Here is a 27,355-nt window from a genome sequence, read left to right as displayed (position 1 = left end):
AATATTTTTATTTTTGTGTTGTTGTTTTTTTGTTGGTCCTGGGGCTTGAACTCCGGAGCTGGGTGCTGTCCCTGAACTTTTATTGCTCAAAGCTAGCTAGCACTCTGCCACTTTGAACCACAGCTCCACTTCTAGGTTTTGGGTGGTTAATTAGAGACAGGAGTTGCACGGTCTTTCTTGCCCAAGCTGGCTTTGAGCTTCAATCCTTAGATTTCAGTCTTCTGAGTTGGTAGGATTACAGGCATGAGCCACTAGTGTCCAGCTTATTATATTTTTATCTATTAATTTAAAATAAATTAAATTTTTGAAAATTGTTTTAAGCACTTGTCTTCCTTAGTTAATTGTGTAGTTTCAGCAACTCTAATATAAAGCCTCTAAAATAGCCTAGTATTTTAGAGTAGGTGATGGGCATGTGGAGTGGGATAGGAGTTGAATAGTTAAGATTCACAGAAATGTGTTAGTTGGACCTAAACAAATAGTACAATTAACAAGTACAAATGATGGAAACTTTAAAACAACCTTCTACATTACTATGGTACATTTTAGGCTCTTGTTTACTAAATGAAATAACAAAACATTTCAGTGAGTCATATTTTCTATACAAGTAATCCATAAAAACCTATACTTAAGAAACTAAGTAGAAAGCTATCCTAGGATATTAAAAATATGCTTCCATTTACTGAATTTTCATATAAAAGTTGTAGGAAGCCAAAAGGAGAAAGCAAAGCATAACTGACCATAAAGGTGCATCACTGTGGCCAATCATTTTAACACCCACTCATCTGTGGCTGACTGTATTGTCATCCACTCATCTCCCAATGGTGAAATACTTCAGCATATGGCATGAATTCCTTTGAAAAAAGCTTTGAAACAGCAAAGACCTGCTCCAGGGCTAGACCTGTGCTAAACACAAACTTAAGGACTGGGTTCCCAAAGGACCATCGGCCATTAATGGGCTGAATAGAAAACCAATTAGCCTCACAGTAAGAGCAAGAGTTCTACCCAAACAAATCAGTAATCTATAAAGGCAGCTTTACTTTCTGTGGGCCCGGGGGAAAGATGGCATTTCTAGGTGCTCCCTGGCGCTCTCAGAGCCTGAAATAATCAAATATTACACTTCTAGCATTTCAACTGGTCTCTGCTGAGAGCTATACTGGGTCTGAGTCCTGCAAGGCACCATTGACAATTACCTCTGATCTAATTTGAAGTCCAAAAATAGAAAACCAGGCTCTAAGAGTCCCCCCCCCCTTTTTTTAAACTATGAACTATGAAAGGTTCTACCTCTACCACCCTGAGATGAAGAAGCAACCCACTGGCCATTTGGCCCTGGTTCAGTGTCTGAAGGAACTCGGAGTGTCCACATACCCGGATTGCAAAGTAGTTCACACCATACATCTCCAGGTCCTGAGCTATCTTCAAATACTCCATTTCAGCTTCATCCCTGGGAGGAGAAAGAAAGACAATGTCACTGGAGCTAAGTAATAAGGGTGAGGGGAGATATGCACCAGGCTGTACATTCCAAACCTGCCATTCTTCTGGAACAGACATCCGCAAAAGCTCTTTCTACCCTGTAGTCTACTATATACAAGCACAATCTCCCACCCTGGCCAAAATAAGAAAACAAACTCATTAGGCTATCTCTTGGCTTCAATTCCATACTGGGCCCTTGGCAAATAGTGGCATGTCTCAAGTGATTGAAGAAAAGAACATAGGGGTGGAGGGGAGCATAGATGAGGGATAGAGTGCTTGCATGCACAGGCCCCAGGTTCTACCCTCAGCACTGAGCAAAAAGAAAAAAAAAAAGTATATTATTTTGTAACCTCAAATGGGTTTGATGTTCAAGTTTTATTTAAGCGGTTGCCTTATCGTGGTGTAACTTCCTCATCTAGAAGTCCTGTTAATGAACAATTCTTTCTGAGCACTACCTGATAGCTAGTTCCTGATTTTATTTCTTGAGGCACTGCTGCAGGTTGGGACAAAAGCCATCTGGGTTGTAAAACCCCAAGCCAGGTCATCTACTTCAACATCCAAATTTAAAGAAAGCTCTGGAAGCAGCAATGACTTGCAGAAAACTACCAAACAGGTAACTGTATTAAAATACTTTAACACAGGCCTCTCTCTGACCTTGTCCTTTTATTCTCTCTCTCTCTCTCTCTCTCTCTGATCTCAAAATGCTCTCAAATGGGTTTTAAAAATTCACCCTGAGAGAACGCCAAGTGTTGGCAAGCAGGCAGAGGAACCAGAAATCACACACACTGCTGATGCAAATTGGCTGAATTACTTTGGGAAACTGTTTGACATTATTGCAACAGCAAAAACCATGAGACAATCCAACAATCTAAGTGTCCTTCAGTAAGAGAACAAATACTTTGTGTTACAGTAATACAGTGGAATTCTGTACAGCCATAAAAAATGAGAAAATTATTACCACATGCCAAACTCAAATCCCACAGTACGGAGTTGAGTAAAAGAAGCAAGGCACTAACACAGAGACACTGATTGGATTTATCTAAAGTTTAGAATGGACAGTGCCCAGCTGAGAATCTTGATCTGCAAGAGAGTAGTTGCCTGGCATTTAATCCCCAGCGCTGGGGGGAAGGGGGGAGCCTATGATATTGAAAATCAGAAGACTTGGTTACCTTTGGGAAGAGAGAAAGCAGGGAAAGGATCATAAACAGAAAATATTTCCTCCCAACACCTTGTGATAACTGATTAAGCAATTTACTTATGATTTGTCCAATTTTGCTATACATGTTGAGGTTTGGTTTTTTTTTTTAAGTATGTGATAGGAAGTTGATTTGAATGAAAAAGCCAGGAACAGTGGCTCACCCCTGTAATCCCAGTTACTTAGGAGGCAGAGAGCAGCAAGATCTCCATTCCAGGCCAGCCCTGGCAAAAAATAAGCAAGACATCATCTCAACCAATAAGCTAGGAGGTGGTAGCACATGTCTCTACTCCTATGCAGGAGATCTTAGGTAGGAGGACTGTGGTCTAGGCCAGCCTGGAGACTATCTGAAATGTAATTAAAACAAAAAGAAGTGGTATAGAGCCTGAAGCTAGCATGAGGCCCTGAGTTTAAGCCCCAGTACCACAAATAAAAAAAAGAAAACTTTGAAGGCTAATGAAAAGATAATCAGTCCTGAAAGCCATCAGGTAATACTATTAATAGCAATAAATTTTTATCTTTTATAAATTTTTTTAGATTGCTAAGAACAAATGTTGAGGATAAATAGGGGTATGGGGGCAGGGGGAGACACTATGGACATTGCTGAGGAAAATGTGTTCATATAAAATGATTATTACGGCCTCTTAACAGCAGCTCTCCTCCAAGACACTATCTTCAGACAACTCATACATTTGCTTCACTATATATGAGACAAGGTACTACAGAACTTTTTTTTTTTTTTTTTTTTGGTACTGGTCCTAAGGGTGGAACTCAGGGCCTTGGCACTGTCCTTGAGCTTCTTTCTTTGCCAGTCCTAGCACTTGAATTCAGAGCCTGAGCACTGTCCCTGGCTTCTTTCTGCTCAAAGCTAGCACTCTACCACTTGAGCCACAGCGCCACTTCCGGTTTTTTCTGTATATGAGGTGCTGAGGAATTGAACCCAGGGCTTCATGCAAGATAGACAAGCATTCTACCACTAGGCCACATTCTCAGCCCATCCTTGAGCTTCTTTTGGTCAAGGGTAGCACTCTATCAACTTGAGCCACAGCTCCACTTTTGGTTTCTTAATGGTTAATTGGAGATAAGTCTCATGGACTTTCCTGCCTGGGCTGGTTTTGAAATGTGATCCTCAGATCTCAGCCACCTGAGTAGGTAGGATTACAGGCACAAGCCATCTGCACCCAGCCATGGAAAATGATGTTGTCAAAGTGAGAAACAGGCACTCTCCAAATGCATTCAACAGAGGACTGGATGTGAAAACAATGGGCTACTCATATAATAGAATTCTTCAAATTAAGTGACCAGGTTACACACATTGACAAGCAGTAGACATGCCTACTTTAGAGCAAAGCTTAGAATACACATGAAACTGAAGAGCAACATTATTCCCAGCTCTCCCCTTTCCTTTTATATTCTTCAATACTGCATTTTGTTCAACAAGCATGTCCTACTTTCATAGTTCTTTAAGGGGGAAGAAAAACCATAAAGAAATATAAACCAGGGATGAAGTGGCCTCACCTGGCTCGGCCCCGGTGCTCCGCGTACCAGGCTGTAATTCTCTCCTCCCACATTTCCGGCGTCATCTGATACAGATTTATTACCTACCGAAAAGAGAGACAGAGACAAAAAAACAAAACAAAAATCCACACACAAAGTAAGTCTGGGTATTGTGTGCCATTTTTATAATTATGGATCATTTTTACAAAATGGTGAAGCTATTTTTAAAAGGCTGCATGCAGGGAGTCACATGCAGAGCTGGTGTGTAAACAGGCACCATTCAGTTGGCAGAGCACCGGAAGCTGCATGATTTCTCAGGTCTAACTGCACCCCTGGCTGGTAGCGGCCCCCCTTTCCTGCCTGGGCTGTATATCCCAGGACTAACTCTGGCAGCAGAGCAATGCTAACCCCAGGCCTTCACCTGCATAGAAGGTACCAGTGGATAGGTAGAGGCTGATGGAGGCAAGGAGGGCCTTGATTACCCAATGACAGATTAGTTGGGCTATAAAATAAGAAGCCGCCAAAGGGAAAGCTGTTTTTGTAAGGATTAAAAAACCTATTATGGGGGCTGGGGATATAGCCTAGTGGCAAGAGTGCCTGCCTCGGATACACGATTCCCCAGCACCACATATACAGAAAACGGCCAGAAGGGGCGCTGTGGCTCAAGTGGCAGAGTGCTAGCCTTGAGCGGGAAGAAGCCAGGGACAGTGCTCAGGCCCTGAGTCCAAGGCCCAGGACTGGCCAAAAAAAAAAAAAAAACCTATTATGGCTGGGAATGTGGCTTAGTGGTAGAGTGCTAGCCTAGAAGGCATGAAGCCCCTGGGTTCAATTCCTCAGTACCACATAAACAGAAAAGGCTGGAAGTGGTGCTGTGGCTCAAGTGATAGAGTGCTAGACTTGAACAAAAGAAGCTCAGAGACAGTGCCCAGGCTCTGAGTTCAAACCCCAGGACTGGCAAGAAATAAAACTAAAAATATTTTTTTTTGCCAGGTACTGGTGGCTCAGGACTGTAATCCTAGCTACTCAGGAGGCTGAAATCTGAGGATCACAGTTCAAAGCCAGTCTGGGCAGAAAAGTCCACGAGACCCTTATCACCAGAAAACTGGAAGTGGCGCTGTGGCTCAAGTGGTAGAGCGTTGTTAGCCTTGAGCTGAAGAGCTCAGGGACAGCACCCATGCCCAGAGTTCAAGCCCCACAACTAACCAAAAATAATTTTTTTTTAACCCATTAGGCTCACTCCTACCTACCTGTCTGTCTCCTCTATCTAGCCCTTGCCTGCCACAGCTCAATTCCCCATCTGAACACACTCGTACATTTCCAGGGGGTTCACTGTCACTCAAGCAACTTTAAAGAACTCACCGCAGTAGAGAAATACAGTGAACGGACTACAAGAACCTCTGCTTTTTAATGTGCTTCATCAAGAAAGTTGGGTATGGAGGCTCCAAACCGTAATCTCAGGAATGGAGAAGCTGAGGCAGTAGAATTTCAAGTTCAAGACCAGCTTGGTCAACATAGTGAGTGTGAGGCCAGCCTGGTCTATAAATGACTCGTCTCCAAAAACAAAGTAACAATAACAAGTAAAAATATATGTTTATCTGAGATTCTATAGTCTTTAACTCAAGATTTATTAGAAACTATGAAAATGTGCTTGCATGTGTACTTTTAACATTCCTTCAAGCTCTTTAGTAGATTTCCTTTAGGCTAGATCTCTGCTATGTTTTTTTCCACCAAGGCAGATATTTGATTTCTTACCCTTTTTGGAAGCAATTCCTCTTGAGCCAAAAATCCCCGCTTGTGCACAGAGGGGTCGTAGTCACCATACTGGAAGGAGAAGAGAGAAGGTGATTGAGATTCTAAAGACTGCTGTCATTTCTGAACAGGGCTCAGGTTGCTCATCCCCTCCTCCCAGCTCCATGAAGCTATTCAATTCTGATGACAAGTCAAGATTTCACCCTTGCCAGTTTGTTATTCTTGAATGAAAATACAAAGCTGATTATATCTAGGAGCAGAGTTGCAAAAATCCCATAAGGGATGAACGAGTGATGTGCTAATAAGAATGTGACATTTGTATGAGAATGTAGTCTTGTTTTCTAACCCTCCAAGAAAGAAATCATTTTAGAAACATTAGCTTTTGGATGCAAACAACAAAACACTACCTTGAAAGTTGTGATTAACAAAGTGTGATAAGAGTCTTACCTACAAACACTTCGAAGTGGCTGGTAATTGGAGCCAATTGCTAGGTGGGAACCAGGAATAACACAGGCACTAGTTTTTAATACCTTTCACACAAGGGTCTGAAAATTGCTTTAGAAAACTCATGTTGTCCCTGTCATTCCTTCTGTGTAATGAGTTGAGTAAAAGGTTAACTGATTTTGTAAACGCTGCAGAGCAAGTCACTAGTGGGCCTAGAAATGGGACCTGCATTTTAATGTATTTTCAGGAACAATGACTTCAAAATGTTCTGAGTTTTAAAAAATATATCTTTCGAGGGAAGGGCACTGTCCAAAAAGAAATGTATTCTTTACCTGACTTACATAACTGACTTACATTTACCCCTCCATATATTACCTTTATAATAACAATTTAAAAATTAAAATAAATACCCATTTCTTTATTTCCTAGACAACTCAAAATTGAGCATGGAATCATTAAAAATGAGAAAATGAGCCAGGAATTGGTGACTCATGCCTATAATCCTAGTTAGGAGGCTGAGATCTGAGGATTATGGTTCAAACCCAGCAGAGACAAGAAAGTCCATGGAACTCTTCTCTACAAGTAACCAGCTAGAAATGGAGCTGTGGCTCAAGTGATAGAATGCTAGCCCTGAGCAAAAACACTCAGGGAGAGTGCCCAGGCCTTGAGTTCAAGCCCCAGGATGATCATGTGCACAGCACGTACACAGACAGACAGACAGACAGACAGACACACACACACACACACACACACACACACACACACACACACACAAAATATGAACAAGGGAGAATGGGACTAAGGGCATACCTCACTTGCCTAGCATGAGCTGGCCCAGGATCCAGTCTCCCGAAATGCAAAAAAGAAAATGCTAAAGAAAATGCTATTTAAAAAGAGGCTAAGTATGAAACACATAAATCAAAGCCTGTCTTTTTATTAATCAGCATTCAGTACTTCTCTCTTTTTGTTGTTGTTGTTTTTTTTAACCAAAAACGAGGCTCTATATCTCAGAATACTCTTTTATAAATATTTCTTTCTAGTCACCAACACTGTAAAACATGAGGTCAGGCACATTGTTGCTGGTGCTATGTCCTGCTCAATCAGGTCAGGCTGCCACCAAACAGGCCATACCATTGCCAAACAGGCTGATGGTATACTTCCAAATGAACTAGCCCGCCAAACCAGTCATGATTTGACAGGAAAAATTCATGCCTCATTCTCATACCACTCTGACAGTACAAGCCCTTCATGAATTAATATTTCTTTAGATACTCTTGATTGGATTGGGCATGGCTCAAGTGGTAAAGCACTTAAACAAATGTGAGATCCAAAGTTTAATCCCCAGTACTACACTACCACACTGCCATCTCAAGAAAACAAAAATCGAGTAACACCTGTTACCTCATCACTCAGGAAGCTAAGGCAAGAGGTTCACAAGTCTGAGGCCACCTTGAGTTACATAGAAAGATTCTGTCTCAAATAACAAACCACCTTGGTGGTAGGGCACTTGCCAGGTTCAATCCCCAACAATGGGGGTAAAAAATTACATTTCTGGATCACATACAGTGGTGCACACCTGTAATCTTAGCACTTAGGAGACTGAGGTAGGAAGATTGTAAGTTCAAGGCCATCCTGGGCTGCATATCAAGACCCTGTCTCAAAAACAAAAAGAGAACTCAACGTGTGGCCTCCATCACTGCAAAAACAAAATACCTGGAGAGGACCTGGTTTCTCCCTACTTCTGGCAGACTTGGAGACATAAGCCCAGAGGGTAGGGAGTTTGCCAAGCATTCTGGAGGCACTGTAGACCCCAAGAAGGCGGTTCTGGAAGCAAGCTATGCAAGGTTTCACTCAGTTCTTCCACTTAATGTTATGTGGCCTTGAAAAGTTTTTCATCTTGGTTTTCTCTTCTGTAAAATGGGACTTGTAATTATCTCACAGGACTCTTGAAAAGCAGAAATTAAATAACGCCTGTGAAGTTTTTTGTTTTGGGTTTTTTGTTGTTTGTTGCCAGTCCTGGTGCTTGAACTCAGTCCCTGGCTTCTTTTTGCTTAAGGCTAGCAATCTGCCACTTGAGCCACAGCACCACTTCAGGCTTTTTCTATATATGTGGTGCTGAGGAATCGAATCCAGGGCTTTATGTACGCCAGGCAAGCACTCTACCACTAGGCCACATTCCCAGCCCACCTGTAAAGTTTTAAAGAACTACCTTTGAGAGATACAACTAGATGGCAGATGATTGGCCTCTCCCAAGCCTATCTGGTCATTTGTTAATGGCCTTAGAGGATTCTGAAGGCCAAGTTCTAGAATATCTATCACCTCTGAGGTCTTAAACTAGGCATTCCCTTGGTAAACCTCAGTCCCCTCACTACAAAGGAAGGGCAAAACAGAGCCTGCCTCCTAGCAGGTAATGAGAAAGAAATACAATCATGGTAGGCAGTGTTTGCTTCCTGCCTAGAGTCGGATGTGATTTTTTTTTTTTTGTCTGTCATGGGGCTTGAACTCAGGACCTCAGGACTCTCACCTTTTTCACTCAAGGCTAGCACTCTATCACTTGAGCCACAACTCCACTTCCAGTTTTCTGGTGGTTAACTGAAGGTAAGAGTCTCACTGACTTTCCTGCCCTGGCTGGCTTTGAACCACGATCCTCAGATCTCAGACTCCTGAGTAGCTAGGATTACAGGTGTGAGCCACAGGCGGGTGTGATTATTATTGCTCTGCACTAGTTAGGACCCCAATGGTCACTGCATACCTCCCCAGTTTTTGAAGAAGAAAGATATGTGAGACAACCCTGTTAGTAGCATGTGCAAATCTTTCAACAGCATGGAGGAAACGTTAATGCAGAAGTAAGCAGATATGCAAAGTTCAAGTTATAAATTCAGGTTCCAAACACTTGCAAGATTAATGATCCCCATTATTAAATTATATTGTGCTCCCAGCTACTCCACTGATCAAATATATTGCATCTGAGTGATGCCCGGGTGGCAAAGACTGCTGAAAGAACTTCGCCACTAGACTAACTGCACTCGCCACATTAAAGCCACCTTGATGCATGTCTGCTCTTAAATGTCTCTTTTTTTAAATATATATTTTTATTATCAAACTGAATTACAGAGAGGTTACAGTTTCATACATTAGGCATTGAATACATTTCTTATACTGTTTGTTACCTCGTCCCTCATTCCCCTCTCCCCCCTCTCCCTTTCCCTCCCCACCCCATGAGTTGTTCAGTTCATTTTCACCAAACAGTTTGTAAGTATTGCTTTTGTAGTTGTTTGTCTTTTTTTACCGTGTGTCTCGATTTTGGTATTCCCTTCCAATTTCCTGGTTCTAATACCAGTATACCCAGTTTCCAATATACTCAGATAAGATACAGATAGTGTAGGTACAACCACAGGAAGGTGATACAGGAATATCATCAATAATAGAGGCTACAGTTACATATGACACGTTGAAAGTAGTTACAACTGTGATATAACAATCGTTTCCATAACATGGAGTTCATTTCACTTAGCATTATCTTATGTGTTCATAAGGGTATAGCTATTGGGCTCCTGTGATCCTCTGCTGTGACTTGCCTAAACCTGTTCTTAAATGTCTCTTTAAAAACAAAAGGAAGAAAACCTCAATCCTGCAGTCATGGTAGTGATGAATATGAAAGAAAGTCACAGTGCTCAGTAGATGCAGGAGGCTGCTTCTCATACTTTTATGTAACAGATGCATTCTGATAACGAACAGGTTGGATTTGCTGAGAAGGTAAGGAAGCATGAGTTTCAGGTCTCTGCAGCCACCTGAGCCTAATCTTATATTCAACATTTGGTATTTTTGCATTAAAGAGAAGCCCCTATATTATTTCAGCATCAGGACCCACAAAACCTGGATCTACTCCTGATCTAAAAGTACTTGAAATTCAAGAATGGAGAAGGCTCGGGGATCCAGTTCAGGCTTAGCACGTATGAGGACCTCGGTTCAATCTATAACATCAAACAAAACAAATCCTGTTATCATCACATTAAAGATCTGGCAATTAAGATCAAACTATGTCATAAGATAAATGATCTTTCCAACTTGCCTCTAGCTGCTTTGGTCTGGGGGTGATCCCCAGCACCACAAAAGCAAAATCAAACACACAAAAAAGTCCTTACCATTTGAACAACTGTTGGAGATAATTCTTTTTCTGTTATTTTCTTCACTAATTGACTTCAAAAAAAAAACATAGGTTCGCCTGAAACTCCTTGGATTAATTCTTTTGTCTCAGCCTTCCAGGTAGCTAGGACTACAGGTGCATCTTGTTTATCTAGAACCAGTTCTTTAAATGGAAGCTTTTCTAGCAATTTCTTTTGTTCATATGAATGGAAAATTAGATTAAATGTTCTAAACAGGATTTCTAAATATATGCTTAGTGCATATATACATAGAAAAAAAAACACCACAGATCCCTACCACACACAGATGCTAAAATCCACAAATGAAAACCTATAAAAATGTCAGAAAAAATAGAAAGCATGTATGTATATGGTCACTGATGGTTGGTGAAGCCTTTCTTTTTTTCTTTTTTTTTTTGGCCAGTCCTGGGCCTTGGACACTGGGCCTGAGCACCATCCCTGGCTTCTTCCCGCTCAAGGCTAGCACTCTGCCACCTGAGCCACAGCGCCCCTTCTGGTCGTTTTCCATATATGTGGTGCTGGGGAATCGAACCGAGAGCTTCATATGTAGGAGGCAAGCACTCTTGCCATTAGGCCATATTCCCAGCCCTGGGTATCAACTTTGTGTCTCTTTTTACATATCAGACTTGTCAGTCTTTCATTTATATTTAGAGTGACTTAGAAAGGCTTCACCAATGGGCTGGGAATATGGCCTAGTGCCAAGAGTGCTTGCCTCGTATACATGAAGCCCTAGGTTTGATTCCTCAGCACCACATATATAGAAAAAAGCCAGAAGGGGTGCTGTGGCTCAAGTGGCAGAGTGCTAGCTTTGAGCAAAAAGAATCCAGGGACGGTGCTCAGGCCCGGAGTCCAAGGCCCAGGACTGCCCCCCCCCCAAAAAAAAAGTTGATATCCAGAATAATATATGGATTACAAATCAATAAACCAACAGTAAAGAAACCATAATTCCATGTGTGCTATAAATCAATCAGAAAAAGATAAGTGATTCAGGAGAAAAACAGGACAAGTCATAAGCAGTTGGCTGCAGAGAAAAGAAAACAGCCAGTGAACCTATGAGAGGATGCTTAGTACTTACAGCAAGTGAGGTGATACAAGTTACTTAAATTCTATTTTTCCATCAAATTAGCAAAGATTTAAAAGGCTGACAGTAACCATTGTTGGAGAAGATATACATAATTGTATATTCTCACACATTGTTGGAAGTTAATTAGGACAACACTTGCACAGGGTGATTTAGCCATATGTATTTAAATGTTTAAAAAATAAGATTTGCATATGTAAAGTTTATTGCTTTAAGTATACAATCCACTGGGTTTTAGTATATTCAGTATGTTGTGTGCCCAACACTAATCTCTACTCCTAGAACACTTCCATCACTTTCAAAAGAAAACCCACACCTACCAGCAGTCACTCTTAATTTCCTCCTCCTGCCCTCTGGCAACCACTAAATCTACTTTCTGTCTCTGTGGATTTGCCTCATTGGACATTTCCTTTCAACAGAACCTTGCAATATGTGGCCTTTTGCTTCAGACTTCTTTTACTTAATATTACTTCAATTTTATTTTATTTTGCTTATTTATTTTTGGTTTTTGTAAGAATCAACTTATAGCATAGGCCAGCCTAGAATTTGACACATAGCCCAGGCTCAGCTCCTGACTCAGTTTCCTGAGTGCTGGGATTACAGGTATGCACCAGCACACTTGGCAAAATATTACATAAATTTTAAACGAGGCACAGCATGGTGGCCCATGCTTATAATCCCATCTACTGGAGAGACAGAGAGAGGCTAACCCACACAAAAGGATAGGACCTCTCTTTTTAAAAAAAAATAGACTGAAGTAAGAAGAAATAAGAACATGGCTCAAGTTTTAGAGCACTTGCCAAGTAAGCACAAGTCTCCAAGTTCAATGGCCAATACTACCAAAAATATTTTTTTAATATTCTTTAAAACTCAGTATGTTATATTATGGTATCTATCACAGTGAAGTATTAATATATGCCTTCAGTCTCATTTGTATTTGTCTACAAACAGCAGAGAAATAACAGAAAGAAAAACAAAGCCAGGCATAGTGCTTCAAACCTATAATCCTAGCTATAGACTATAGGAGGTAGAGACTGGGCAATCATGGCTCAAGGGCATGAAAGAAGTTTGCAAGACTCCATCTCAACCAGTGGCTGGGTACAATGCACACTAATAATCCCAGGCTACAAAGAAAGTACAAGAGCTGAGGACAGTAGTATGTGCCTCTCGTGCCAGCCACAAAAAGAAGCACAAATAGGAGGATCCCAGTCCACACTGGCTAGGCATAAAGACTGATCTGCCTCAAATAAAATTAATGCAAATAAAGGCCAGAAGTGTGGCCTAACTGGTAGAGCACGTTGCCTAGCAAGTACAAAGCCCTGAGTTCAACCTCTAGCGCTGCCAAAATTTAACAAAATATCTGCCAATAAAGATGTCTACATAATCCATGCTGTCTCTGTGAAGCGCTGCTCAGCAGTTAAAAAAGAATAAGCTAGTTGATCTGCTCTGACAGTTTTAAGTAAAAAAGAAGAAATGTGCAAGAACTGCATAATATAGGATTCTACTTATCTGAAATGTCCACAACAGGCAAGTCCATAGGGACTGAAAGCACATTAGCGGTTGCCAGAGGAAGGGGAGGTGGGCAGGAATGACTGCTAGTAGTTGTCATGATTGATAACGTTCTGAATGTACTAAAAATTGTTAATTTCCTCCTATCCAACCAACCACTACCTCAAGTGTGGATCTCAGCATGCTCACCAGCATGATGACTTTTAAAGGGTCCCCTGTTACCAAACTTGTCTCTCTCTGCTACCACCGGATCTCTCTAAAAGACAAACTCTTCACTTACACAGCATCACCAACAAGGTAAAGTTAAGACCTTTTATGATCTGTTCCTCTGTAGATCTCACCAGCTTCAATTCTTGACACTCAACTACACTTTACATGTACTCAATTTCCCTCCCTCCCTCCTTCTTCCTTCCTTCCTCCCCCCTTCTTCCTTCATTCCCCTTCCTTCCTTCCTTCTTTCCTTCCTTCCTTCCTTCCTTCCTTCCTTCCTTCCTTCCTTCCTTCCTTCCTTCCTTCCTTCCTTCCACCAGTCCTGGGGCTTGAACTCAGGGCCTAGGCACTGTCCCTGAGCTTCTTTGGCTCAAGGCTAGCACTCTAACATTTGAGCCACAGCACCACTTCTGGCTTTTTCTGTTTATATGGGTGCTGAGGAATCGAACCCATAGCTTCATGTATGCTAGGCAAGCACTCTACCACTAAGCCACATTCCCAGCCCTGTACTCAATTTCTTAACTGAACTGCACTTTGGCACCCTGTCCCTGATTACAATCAAGAGTATTGTAAGCCCAACTTTTTCCACAATTTTTATATGCAGTTTTGGCTAAGCACAGTCAAAAATATAAATAAAGTAAAAAAAATTAAATTTCCAGGGATGGGAATATGGCCTAGTGATAGAGTGCTCGCCTCCCATACATGAAGCCCTGGGTTCGATTCCTCAGTACCACATATATAGAAAAGGCCAGAAGTGGTGCTGTGGCTCAAGAGGTAGAGTGCTAGCCTTGAGCAAAAAGAAGCCAGGGACAGTGCTCAGGCCCTGAGTCCAAGCCCCAGGACTGCCCCCCCCCCAAAAAAATTTAAATTTCCACATGCATTATACACAGGTTACTGGAGAAGAATTCAGTCTCACATTATCATCATCTAAATGTATGCCTACCCAAAAGCAAATGATGTCCCCATAGTTAGGTGAAAGTTTATGTGCTATGCTTTTACCTTTATAAACCCCAGCTCACACCTGCAATCCTAGCTAATCAGGTGAGTCCAGGCAGGAAAGTCCATGAGACTCTTATCTCCAATAAACCAGTAAAAAGCCAGAAGTAGAACTGTGGCTCAAATGGTAGAGCTCTAGCCCTGCACAAAAAAATGGGGAAGCACCTAAACCCTGACTACAAGTGCCAGGACTGGTGCACGTACACGTATGCACACATACAATGTAAATGTGCTCAATTTAAGTGATAAAATGTGAGGTTTACTGGAAGGTGACATGCCATTAGCAGAAGTGAATTGCACACCCACGATACATCCTTGAGCTCTGTGCACCCTGAATATTCAGATTTTCTTCAGTGGTGATCCCCTTGGAACCATAAGCTGCCCATGGTAAGTAAGTGTACTAAGTGAGAAGAAACACATGCATCTTCTCCCACCATTCTTTTCTGACTACTAGGAGTTCGCAGGCAACACTAAAAGATTAATAAATTATTTTCCATCCTATTTCAAAGTCACTTTTTTTTTTTTTTTCAGTCAGTCATGGGCTTTAACTCAGGGCCTGGGTGCTATCTCTAAGTTCTTTTACTCAAGGCTAGGACTCTACCACTTTGAGCCACAGCACTGCTTCCCATTTTCTAGTGGTTAACTGGAAATTCATGGAACTTCCTGCCTGGGCTGACTTTGAACTACCATCCTCAGCTCTCAATCTCCTGAGTAGCTAGGCTTCAAAGTCACTTTTACTAAGAACACTTTTCAACTACCAGATTGTCAATATAAATTCAACAGGTGGTATAAACATTGTAAGATGGTTTCATGTGTCATGTGATTGGACCCAAACTAAAAATGCCCATACTTTGGATTCAGTCATAATTCAAACTCCAACCATGAAATATGGTCCTTGTTAACTGAACCATGTGATTAATACTTGTATTTATACTTTGAGGGCAATTGTTTCTTAATGCTTTAGAACTGACTGCATCTATATCATTTGAACAGCTGAAATACTGTAATAAATACATTTGTGCATAATTACATTGCACATGTTAATGAGCTCAATTCCAGGGGCTGGGGATATAGCCTAGTGGCAAGAGCGCTTGCCTCGTATACATGAAGCCCTGGGTTCGATTCCCCAGCATCACATATACAGAAAATGGCCAGAAGTGGCGCTGTGACTCAAGTGGCAGAGTGCTAGCCTTGAGCAAAAAGAACCTAGGGACAGTGCTCAGGCCCTGAGTCCAAGGCCCAGGACTGGCAAAAAAAAAGAAAAAAAGAAAAAATGAGCTCAATTCCAATTTCCCTCCATACTTCTAAAGTTCCTTTCTGTGACTGAAAGGTTGTGGAAGAAAACAAGCACATACAATGGGAGGAACCAGTATGACTTGCTAAGAAGCTTGGACTACTGCCTATGTCACACAAATAAAACTGGAAGTCAGTGGGAAGCAACATGTGATCCCCAAAGACCTTGTTCTCATGAGACAGTGAGGGAGAAAGAGCAAAGTGCTGACTTAGGCACCAGACACTGGAGTACCCAGCCAGACTCCACTCTCCTGGCCTACTCTGCATCAGATCTCCATTGAGAAGTAGATAGCTCAGTGGGAGAATACTTGCCTAGCATGTGTGAGGTCCTAAGTTACATCCCCACTATAATATAAGAGAGGGAGAGAGTTATAGCTGGGCACTAGTGGCTCATACCTGTAATCCTAGCCACTTAAGAAGGCTGAGATTGAGGATCACAGTTTGAAGCCAGCTCAGGAAAGAAAGTCTATGAGAAGCTTATCTTCAATTAATTACCAAAAAGCCAAAAGTGGAGTAATGACTCAAATGGTAGAGCTCCAGCCTTGAGCAGGGACAGCACCCAGGCCCTTGAACCCAGGTTCAAGCCCCAGGACTGGCATATGAAAAATAAATTATACAACCATAAAATAGCATCAAAGATAAAAGTATAATTATTAGTAGCTGAGGAAAGAGGACCTTGAGTTTGAGGCAAAGTGAGCTACACAGTGACACCCTATTGTTTTTTTTTAAAACAAGGTGACTTTGGACAAATCACTAATTCTTTCTGATCCTTAAATTCCCCATTTACAAAACAGACTTAATACTCTCAAAGGCTTGGCTTCTAAAAAACACTACATGATCTATTATAGGTAACAGGTGAAATATTCTTATTATAACACTTTATTAAATAGGAGACAAGAGAGGGCATGGTGACACATACATATAATATCACAGCTACTCAGAAGTCAGAGAGAAATAACCTAGCTTAGCCTAGGCAAAAAAGCAAGTGTGATTTTATCTCAAAAACAAGCCACGAACCAGGGTATATACCTATAATTCTAGCTAGGTAGAGGTAAGTGGAAGATTTTAGCCTAAGGCTGGCTCCAAGCAAAAACTCAAGAACTTACTTGAAAAATAAAGAAGAAAGGTCTAGAGATGTGGCTCAACTGGTAAAGTACCAGCCTAGGGAGTGAGCAATCAAGTGGAGTGAATGCAGGCCTTGAATTTAAACCCTAGTACTGCCAGAAAGGAAAAACAAAAACAAAAAACCAACCTGCCACCCAAAATAGTATGGATATTTAAGATCTAATTAACATTATAATCAGAAATAGCATTTTAATATTAAGTAGAAGACACAGAAACTACAAGCACATTATAATAAACTTTAGTTTCCAGAATGAAGACTTTTTTTTTTTTGTGGTGGTGGTACTGCAATTTGAACCAAATGCAGACTTTTTAAGCCAGAGATTACCTTTATTTGTAAGATCCTTAAATTTTTCACTGGAAAAAAAATAGTTAGAACATCCTCTTCAAATGAACCACATATGCTGTCTGTGAATCACTTTTAACTCCAAATTAGTAGGATCCAAATCAGTAGGGCTTTCCTACAGTGAAATCTGTTTAAGCAAACATCTGCTGGCTCCCTGAAAAGTGACTTTTTTTTCCTTCCCAACAGGTGGCCTTTGGATTTGTGGAACCAAATCCATACACAGAGAATGTAGCCTTTGAGGCTGAGGTAAAGTCCTTAAGAGCTTGGGACTTTCCTCTGCTGGGGAAAGAAATGTGAGGGGGGGGGGGTGGTAGGACCTGGACTCTGGGCCAGTAAGTGCCCAGGCTTAATGACTGTGACAATGACTGCTTCATCACTGTCAAGACGCTACTGATTGAAAGAACACATTTTTCCTGTTACTAATATTCTTGATCAAAGCATAAAAGGAAGCATATGTTTTAGTTGAATCAAAGCCCATTTTCTGTTTTCGCAATTAGTCATTTTCCAGGGAAGATGAAGAGGGTAGGCATAAAATGCCATCCCCAGCCCATGGATTCTCTCCTTAATGTAGCCCAAGACTGCCCCAGACCTTGGAGAATCACTGAGGTCAGATACTTGCTCTAGTGTTCACATCTATGATAGTCAAACACCGCACCCCAAGATCTGGTGACTACTCAGAAGACATTAAATGAATCACCAAATTATTCATCTGGCTCTGGTATTTCTACAGATCTGTCCAGTGTGAAAAGGTACAGCCTTTTCTCCAGCCAGCTACTTCCTGGCTTTGATCTAAAATTGTATTAATCTATCTTAAAAAAAAAAAGGTTAGCTAAGAAGAATATCTTATGAATGTTTCCAATACTGTAGGGATGGCTTTATAAAAATCTATAATGAAAAAGAAAAATAACTGAAAAGATTATGCTTTACAATGACAAGTCAGCAAAGTGTCTTAATTCTGGAGTCACCTTCTTATGCTTTAATGAAAGGCAGGAGGCAAGGGGAGCAAAGAAAGTGGTACGGCCAGTGCTGGTGGCTCACACCTACAATCCCAGCTACTCAGGAAGCTGAGATCTGAGGAACAAGGTTCAAAGCCAGCCCACGCAGAAAAATCCCCAGTTAACCAACAGAAAAATGGAAGTGGTGCCTTAGCTCAAAATGCTAGAGTGCTAGCCTTGAACAAAAGGGCACAGGGACAGCGCCCAGGCCCTGAATTCAAGCCCCACGACAGACCCCCCCCCAAAAAAAAAAAAAAAAAGTGGCACGTGATTAAAGTGGGAAATCCAAAGGACATGAAGCACTCTGTGCTGACCCTCTACTTTTCTTATAAGAATGGAGGGGAAGGCCAGGAGCAGTGGCTTACCATTATAATCTCAGCTACTTGGGAGATGGAGATCTGAAGGATTACAGTTCCAGGTCAGCTGGGGCAAAATACTTAGTAAGAAACCTCTCTCTCTCTCTCTCTCTCTCTCTCTCTCTCTCTCTCTCAATCTCTCTCTCCCCCATCTCAATCAGTAAGCAAAGAGTAGTGGCACAAGCCTGTCATCCTAGCTACATGGGAAGCAAAGGTAAGAGGGCCAGAGTCCGAGGAGCACAAAAGTGAGAAAACCAACTAAAGCAAAATGGGCTAGGAAGATGGCTCAAGTGGTAGAGCACTTATCTAACAAGTATGAGGCTCTAAATTCTAGCCCCAGTATTGAAAACAAAACAACAAAAGCCAGTCACCAGTGGCTCACACATGTAATCCTAGCTACTCAGGAGGCTGAGATCTGAGGATATCTGTTCAAAGACGGCCTGGGAAGGAAAGTCCAAGAGTCTCCTATCTCCAATTAACCACCAGAAAACCAGAAATGGTGCTATGGCTCAAAGTGGTAGAGTGCTAGCCTTGAGCTGAAGTGCTCAGGGATAGTGCCCAGGCCCAAAGTTCAAGCCCCATGATCGGCCAAAAATAAAAATAAAAAATAGGATTAACTTTAGGCTACCTGGCAACTCAGCTGGGCTCAGTGGGCCCAAAGTCAACAGTGGACAGCAGGTGAGCACCAGAGGAGCTGAGCAGATAGGACTCAAACCTATGAGAACATGTAAGGGTAGGCCTCACACAGGGAAGTCTAGAGGGAAGACCTGGACCAGGCTGACCTATAAGCCACATTTGGCCATGATAACAGATTATAAATTCATTTTTTGTAGTTTAGAAAAAGAAGTTGGTGTGGTTAATGTAATGAACTACATATGCATAATGAGATAACCCAGAAACTTCATCTTTCTGAGTGAATTCACTGAGAATGCTAATTCATTAGAGTAATACACTAATTACTTGTCTAACCCCCCTCCCCCCACACACACGATTACACAGAAGCTGGATAGCCACAGCAGACTCCAGTCCACAAGTCTCATGACATCACAAGAAGTCATCCTGTGACATGAGCTTATGTCCAGCTAATGTCCCCTTGCACCTACCTTGGCCTGGACAGCATAGGAAGCCAGGAGCACAGAAGCCTCAGGAGGGCAGTAGATCTTTTCATCTAAAATCTGCTTCTTCACCTGAAAGGGGCAATGAGGGAGATATGAGACCGCATGCGTGCAAGTACGCCATGCAGGCTGCTCACAGCAGATGGCTGCAGGGTGTTCTAAATGAGGGCTGCCAAAGCAGCCTGTTCATGATTTTCTGACAAAGGGGACTGGTTTTTTTGTTTTGTTTTGTTTTTTTTAACTGAAGCAGACCAGTTGAGAGTTCAGTTACTAAGAAGTTATTAGTACACTGGTTCTGCATGGAAACCCTCTTCATAATCAAGATGAGTGAGTGTGTGTAATCTTGGCCCCAACAGAGGTTGACATCTCGACTGACAGAGCTGTGAACTGGAGAAGTATCAGGAGTGCTCAGAGGGTGAAGGCAGCCTCTGCCCCTGCTGAGCACTCACAGCATGGGAAGAAATACAGTCTACTTTCAAATCTTCACACACAAAAGCCCACCAACGCCACTGAGTTATGACTGCAGAAAAATGCCGGCACTTTCAATGTGCTGCTGTAAGGAAAAAGGAAGCAGTAAAATTTGATCGACTCAACTTTTAAGTATACATGAGGTCCAGGAAATATAATTCCTAAGCTATAATGTTGGATTAACATATCTCATTGCACTTAATTTCGTCAAATGGTGCAGTGTGTGATATTCCAGCCATGGAGGCAAGAGAGCTGCAGGACGTGGACACGCCAGAGTAAATACCACAGCAAGGCCAGCTCCTATCCCATGTCACCGGCAATAAATGGTGCCATGCTCAGACCCCAAACACCTCCACAGCTCAAGGAAAATCAGGCCAAAGTCACATGAGGGACAGGCTCTTTTCAACAGTATTAAGACCTTCTGTGCCCGGGGGGGGGGGGGGGGGGGGGTGTCTCTATGCGTGGCTTCTTCACATACAAATTCTTCCCAGGTTTTAGAACTGATTTTACTTTCTTAGAAAGCAAAACCTAAGAAGTTTTGAAGCAGAGAAACCTTCAAATCCCTTGGTTTCTTTTCAAAATTAAAAAAAAAAAAAAGGCACATTACAGAAAAACTGAAAGGTTGCTGGGTGCCAGTAGCTAACACCTGTAATCCTAGCTACTCAGGAGGCTGAGATTTGAAGATCATGGTTCAAAGCCAGCCTGGGCAGAAAAGTCCTCATGGGACTCTTATCACCCAATTAACCACTCAAAAAACCGGAAGTAGAACTGTGGATCAATTGGTAGAGCACTAGCCTCAAGCAGAAAGAGGCCCAGGGACAGTACTCAGACCTTGAGTTCAAGCCCCGCAATCAACAAAAAAAAAAACCTGAAAGGCCACCCTGAAAATGAAATTTGCCTTCTACTGTGTATATGTATATTTGAATATCTATACATACATGCACATATACATACATTTACTTTTATGTAAACATATATGGACTATATATAGTTTATAACCTGTGTGTGTATACACACATATATAGTTATTTAGCTGAGTGTAGTGCTGCACACCCATAATCCCAGCACTCGAGTAGCTGAGTTATAAGGATCAAGAGTTGAGGTTCAGGGCTGGGGATATAGCCTAGTGGCAAGAGTGCCTGCCTCGGATACACGAGGCCCTAGGTTCGATTCCCCAGCACCACATATACAGAAAACGGCCAGAAGGGGCGCTGTGGCTCAAGTGGCAGAGTGCTAGCCTTGAGCGGGAAGAAGCCAGGGACAGTGCTCAGGCCCTGAGTCCAAGCCCCAGGACTGACCAAAAAAATAAAAAATAAATAAATAAAGAGTTGAGGTTCAGCCTGGGTTATTACATAGCAAGATCCTATTTCAAAACAAAACAATGCAACAATTTAAAAAAACATTCTTTAGGGGGGGTTAATTATATCTCACTGTTTACTGAACATAATGCACAGAACTTTGAATTAATTATGAGGACTGTGGAGAGACCACACATCTACTTCTGGGAGATCATACAATGAACAGTGGGCACTTGGGGTATACAAGCAGCCCCAGTGCCAATCACTGCAAGCAGCCAGGAAATTACCCACACACACCAGATGAGGTTTGCATTCTCAGGTGAATCCCCTTTCCCTGAAACCGTAGGTGGTCAACCTACAATTGTGGGTCTCCTAATTTCTTTCATTTGGTTGAGCAATTACTTAAGAGCTCAGCAAGCTGTGCTTTGAAGGGGCTTATACTCCAGTGCAGGAGTGGGGGGAGCAACAAGAAAGACCAAGAGTAGCTTGCAGCAGGATAACTGAAATACAGCAGACATGGGCTAAACTAAGTGTTGCTGGCATTCAAAAGTCCTGGTTTAATGAAGGCTGATTTTTGAACTTCAGAGCACCGCTGCTTTATAAAACTCTCTTCAGACTTTCTTTGCAACTGCAGGGTACTTTCAAGTTAGAAGAAACAGGAATCCACCTTCAAGAAGGTTTAAGTAGCTGCTTCTAGTCATGCTTCATCATCCATACCTTCACAATTTCATCTCACACCCATCTGATCACTTGGCGATAGTTCTGTTCTGAAGATTTATTTCCATTACAGAACCAAAAGGACTGCCTATCTAGAGGCAGAGCACTTCTGCAATAAGGAGGAGTTAGTGGTAAACACCAAGGGAAGGGTTCACTCAGGCTGCTTCCCAGAATTCGTGGGTGGAGGGAGGGAAGGGATACATGTGGAAGGTGGTATGGGGCTAGTATACCTGCAAGAAGAATAAATGTTGCGTGATCTCCTGAACCAGCTCTTCCTCAGCATTCTCAGGATAAAATTTAGCCAGGAAGTGAAAGGTGACTGGTTCCTCCTTTGAAACATCATGATCCAACACCTGCAGGATTGTAGAGCAAAAGACACACGCACTGTGTTGCTCCCTCTTCCTATGCTACCATCAAAGCCCATTTTGCAGGGAAGGTGTAAACCACCACCTCCACTCCCACCATTTTGTTCCTCACATTTCCCCAAGGCTATGATTCCAGAGTTGGAGACATTCGCTGAGCCATCCATAACAAGGGGTAATATGCACTTCACGAGGGGGTTCTGAACCAAATCAATCACTATTCCCAAGGGGTAAGCTAAGATGAAGGCACCAATGTTCTCAAGGTCACAGAAACAGTTACAAGCTAGAAATGTATAACAGAGGTGGCCAGGAACTCTCCTTTATGGAAGATGCCTCTAGCCCTTTTAGTTTTAGTTATCTTTCAAACAGGGTCTCACATTTAAGCTTGGGTGGGCCTGTACTGCAATCCTCCTACATATGTTCCTCTTGTAACTGAGATGGTTGACTAATGCCACCATATTCAGCTTTCTATAGGCAGGGTTGGGGGGGGGGGTGGTGAAGGATGGGGCTTCCTCACAAATGTTTTGCCCAGGCTGGCCTATAAGGACAATCCTCCTGATCTGTGCCTCCCAAGAAGCTAGGATTACAGGCATGTGACACCATACTTGGTGAAGAATAAAGATAATTTAAAAATTATTTGAGGTTTGGGCTGGGAATATGGCCTAGTGGCAAGAGTGCTTGCCTCCTACACATGAAGCTCTCAGTTCGATTCCCCAGCACCACATATATGGAAAACGGCCAGAAGGGGCGCTGTGGCTCAGGTGGCAGAGTGCTGGCCTTGAGCAGGAAGAAGCCAGGGACGGTGCTCAGGCCCTGAGTCCAAGGCCCAGGACTGGCCAAAAAAAAAAAAAAAAAAAATTATTTGAGGTAGTAGAATTATTCTTTCTTTTTTTCTCTGCTATGCAGGTCCAGATATAATATAGCTTAGAGACAATAAACGAAATGTGTCATCATTTAGATGTTAACTAAGCAACAGAAGCAAAACAGTGTCCATGTTTCGAAATGGAGCAACCCTTTGTTTCTAGGACCCTCCAGAGACGGCCCACAAAATGCTTGTAGCACAGTAAGTAAACCACTGCCTTTAATCTTCTAACAATTCCATCCACCCCCTGAGAAGCTTGAGCCATCTGCTCTCCAGAGTGAATTTCATTTTAGGACATAAACATGCCATGTGACAGGCTACCAGTCTCCATTAACATGTGTCGTAATTTATTTCCTTTGAGCAGCAGGTTCCGTGGCTCCTGATGGCCCCAATCTAATATCCATTTGGCCACCTCTCAGGTATGATTTAAAATTCACTTTACTGAGAATCATAAAAAGATACAGAAAGTTTTGCTATGTCTGATAAATCTCTCTCCATGCCCCGGCTCAAATTCCAAGGGACAGGACCGAGGAGATGCAAAACAAACAGGATGAGGACACCCTCACCGACACTTCCTTCTGTGGCATTTGGCCCATTTATGATTGTTAGGAATTAGCATTTGAAATTTACAACCAGCAATGACTCCAACATGAAAGTGGATGACTGTGTACACATGTGAACATAATCAGAACACCTTGGCTTAAGATTCTCATGGGCAAATCACAGCTTTATCAGGCTCGGCAGTGGATGAACTTTGGCAGGAGCGGGCAGTTGCAGGGGTATCACTTAGGGTACCCTCTGCTGCCTTACTTTGAGCCCTAAGAGTCTTTTAGGAGAAGCTGGCAAAAGCTCATGGCCCTGCTTCCTAGCTTTCTTTATGATGAGGCCAACAGGAAAATAGGAGTGTGTAGGATTATACGAACTCTTGGGAAGATGGCTTCCCAAAGCCATATTCATTTTCAAGTCACCTTAAAACTGTCAGGGGCCCAGACACTCTGTACTTCAGAAGCCCCAGAAGATTCTGGGGACCAAACAAGCACTGTTCCTATGCCACAGCTTCTTTATTCTTTGGATCACATTAATGCTTAATCCTGGTTGGGCCTTGGTATTCTCAAAAAGACTTGTAAAAATTCCCTAAAGAACACAAGCCCCAAGAGAATCTTCCAGGGATATAAATTGGCTTAAAAAAATGTATATAAGAAGACAGTAGTCATTTGTATCTATAAAGCTTGGTGAGTGGTTTAATACACCAAAGGGCATGAAGCCAAAGGAAACGGCAAAAAAGCCCAGGCAGACTAGGGTTTCGTCCTAGTGAAGTGAATGCTGCTGTCTAGCAGTGCCTGCAGGACCTGCTTTCTGCATAGCTTCATTCAGGAACTCGTCCCCTCTCCTACATGTCACAGTGGTAGATGAGCAAATAAACTAGGGGCTCCCTCAGGAGAAAAATCAGAAAGCAGATGTCTGTCCCACTGGAGTTCCAGCCCCACCTTCTTGTCCATTTTGAGCCAGGCCACGGTGTCCTTGATTGTGTACTGCAGTCCAAAGAACCAGGTTTCCCGAAGCCCCAGAGTCCGGCACACCAAATCAAACAGGTCCTTCCCTTTCCACTTCATCTGCAATGTAACAGACCAAAGCAAAGGACATTGGGAGCAAAATTCACAACACACTCACAAAACTGTTCCTGCATTCTCTACTGTCATGAAGATGGCTGATGAGCTTTGAATTCTTAAAGAATTTTAGAGCTTCCCACACAAAACCATGAGTATGAAAATACCAATTAGAGCGTAATAGCTTAATTACTGCACAGCGCACACAATACCTCCCTTGGACGGTTCCTTACAGATCTTACTTAATATCCCCAAAGCTGCTAATTTAGGAAACCTGGTAAATAAAGCAGCCTCATTTAGGAGATTGGAATCTCCTGAGTTAACCCAGGAAGATGGCCAGCTTCTAAGGCAGTAATTCTCTTGATGTTATTTTCTTTTAATCATAATTCTGCCCTTTGATAAAAAGGCTAGTGTTGTATCTGTGTATGTTTAACCTAAAGTGTAGTTTTAATAAAAGTGTTTGTTTTTTTTTTTTAGTATAGGCAAACTACTTGTAAGCAAAGTCATAAATCACAGAGAAAAGGAACTAGGAGAGACCAGATCATCCAGTGACAGATTTCTACTGTCACCAAACCTGGCTGGGCCAAAGGAGAAGCAATTTGCCCATGGTCACACAGAGCTATTCCAAATTTGCAGTATCCAAATCCAGGTGATGAATAGGTATCAGACATGAATACTGTGCTGTGTTTACTCTATAGCCTCACTTTTAAAAGGACCTGAAGCAATGGCTGCTGCTAAGCTAAACCCTGTATCTTGGTAAAGGAAAGGATGCTGGGCAGCTTAGTAAATGTTGCCACCTAGTGGCTTTCAAGTTAAAGCACCCGGGATGGTCCTATACCACCCTCCCACCCCCTCACCTCCCCACCCCACCCAGCTACAGCTTGTTCCTGCTCCACCTCAACCACCCCCTAGTATCAGGGGGACATTGGTGCAATTACATCACATTTGACACAGCACATAAATGGTGACCACAGGAAGATCAATGATGATTTCAAATGCAAAGTTGCCTCACATGAGAATTGAGACCACTCAACTGCAGAACCCTTCCCCCATGTTTCATGCCCTCATTAGAAATCTCCACCCAAAGTTCACTGCAGACAAATGAAAAGGAATGGAGGTGGGGTGGGGAGGAGGGTTGTAGTCTAAAGACCATGTAAAAGCAAGAGGGGAAAAATAGGGTAGAGTCCTGACAGCCCATTTGTTTTTTGTTAAAAACCAACTGAACTGGGGAATTTTTAAGTAGCCCCCCCCTTTTTTTTGCCAGTCCTGGGCCTTGGACTCAAGGCCTGAGCACTGTCCCTGGCTTCTTTTTGCTCAAGGCTAGCAGTCTACCTCTTGAGCCACAGCGACACTTACGCCTTTTTCTATATAAGTGATACTGAGGAATCGAACCCAGGGCTTCATGTATGTGAAGGAAGCACTCTACTACTAGGCCACATTCCTAGCCTTCAAGTAGGCTTTTTGTCCCTCCCACTCCTGAAGAGGATGCCAGGGTCTGCAGTGCGCTACCTAGTGCCCTACTACTAAGAGACATCTCCAGCTCCAGGTCTTCTATTTTGAATAGATGCGAGTGAACTGTGTATTCTCTGTGGGTACTCAACAGGAGAGGCCATCTCTTCTTAGTGTTCACAGTCGAGACGGGAAGGACACCAAGGCTGCAGCAGACAAGTGGTTGAGGTATACATCAGCCCTTGTCCTTCACTGAAGCATTTCTCCTGCCTGTCCTGCAACCTTGGCTCCATCTCCTCTCTGATGAAAAGTGAAGCCCTGGAATACTACAGACTGATGTCTTTAGAGACTGCTTTGAATAAAAGAAAACAAGTTTAATTTGGGGTTTTTGTTGTTTGTTTTTGCCAGTCCTGGGGCTTAAACTCAGGGCCTGGGCACTATTCCTGAGCTTCTCTGTGCTCAAGGCTAGCAATCTACCACTTGAGCCACAGTCAACTTCTAGCTTTTCTTGTCTATATGGTACTGAGGAATCAAATCCAGGGCTTCATGCATGTTAGGCAAGCACTCTACCACTAAGCCACATTCCCAGCCACAAATTTGATTTTGTGTGTGTTTCTGTGTATGTGTGTACTGGTCCTAGGATTTGAACTCAGATCCTGGGTATTATCCCTAAGCTTTTTTGCTCAAGGCCAGTGCTCCATCACTTGAGCCACAGCTCCACTTCTAGCTTTTTGGTGATTAACTAGAAATTACAGTCCTAGGAACTTTCTATTACCTAAGCTGGCACTGAACTGCAATTCTCAGATCCCAGACTCCAGAATAGCTAGAATTACAGGCATGAGCCACCAGTGCCTAATTATGAGTTTCATTTTTTGAAAACAGAATCACCATCCACCCTTTTTTTTTGTTTTGTTTTGTTTTGTTTTTTTGTTTCTTTGGTCATGGGGCTTGAACTCTGGGCCTGGGTACTACTGTCCCTGAGCTCTTCAGCTCAAGGCTAGTGCATTATCACTTGAGCTACCGCGCCACTTCTGGTTTTTTTTGGTGG

General features: G+C 42.5%; 1 protein-coding gene across 3 annotated transcripts in view; it reads right to left on the bottom strand.

Annotated features, from left to right (window-relative positions):
- The window catches only part of Nf2 (NF2, moesin-ezrin-radixin like (MERLIN) tumor suppressor), a 97,443-nt gene that overhangs the window by 35,452 nt on the left and 34,636 nt on the right, over window positions 1-27,355 (bottom strand). For all 3 annotated transcript variants that reach the window (XM_048343264.1, XM_048343263.1, XM_048343262.1), the window contains exons 2-7: window positions 24,739-24,864; window positions 22,258-22,380; window positions 19,533-19,616; window positions 5,915-5,983; window positions 4,184-4,266; window positions 1,366-1,441 (exon numbers count right to left, since the gene is read on the bottom strand). In XM_048343264.1, coding sequence (XP_048199221.1) covers window positions 1,366-1,441; window positions 4,184-4,266; window positions 5,915-5,983; window positions 19,533-19,616; window positions 22,258-22,380; window positions 24,739-24,864 — 561 coding nt within the window. The remainder of the gene's footprint in view (window positions 1-1,365; window positions 1,442-4,183; window positions 4,267-5,914; window positions 5,984-19,532; window positions 19,617-22,257; window positions 22,381-24,738; window positions 24,865-27,355) is intronic.

The sequence above is a fragment of the Perognathus longimembris genome, chromosome 3, assembly GCF_023159225.1.
Source record: "Perognathus longimembris pacificus isolate PPM17 chromosome 3, ASM2315922v1, whole genome shotgun sequence".
Classification (NCBI taxonomy): domain Eukaryota; kingdom Metazoa; phylum Chordata; class Mammalia; order Rodentia; family Heteromyidae; genus Perognathus; species Perognathus longimembris.
This window is presented reverse-complemented; position numbering and strand designations above follow the sequence as displayed.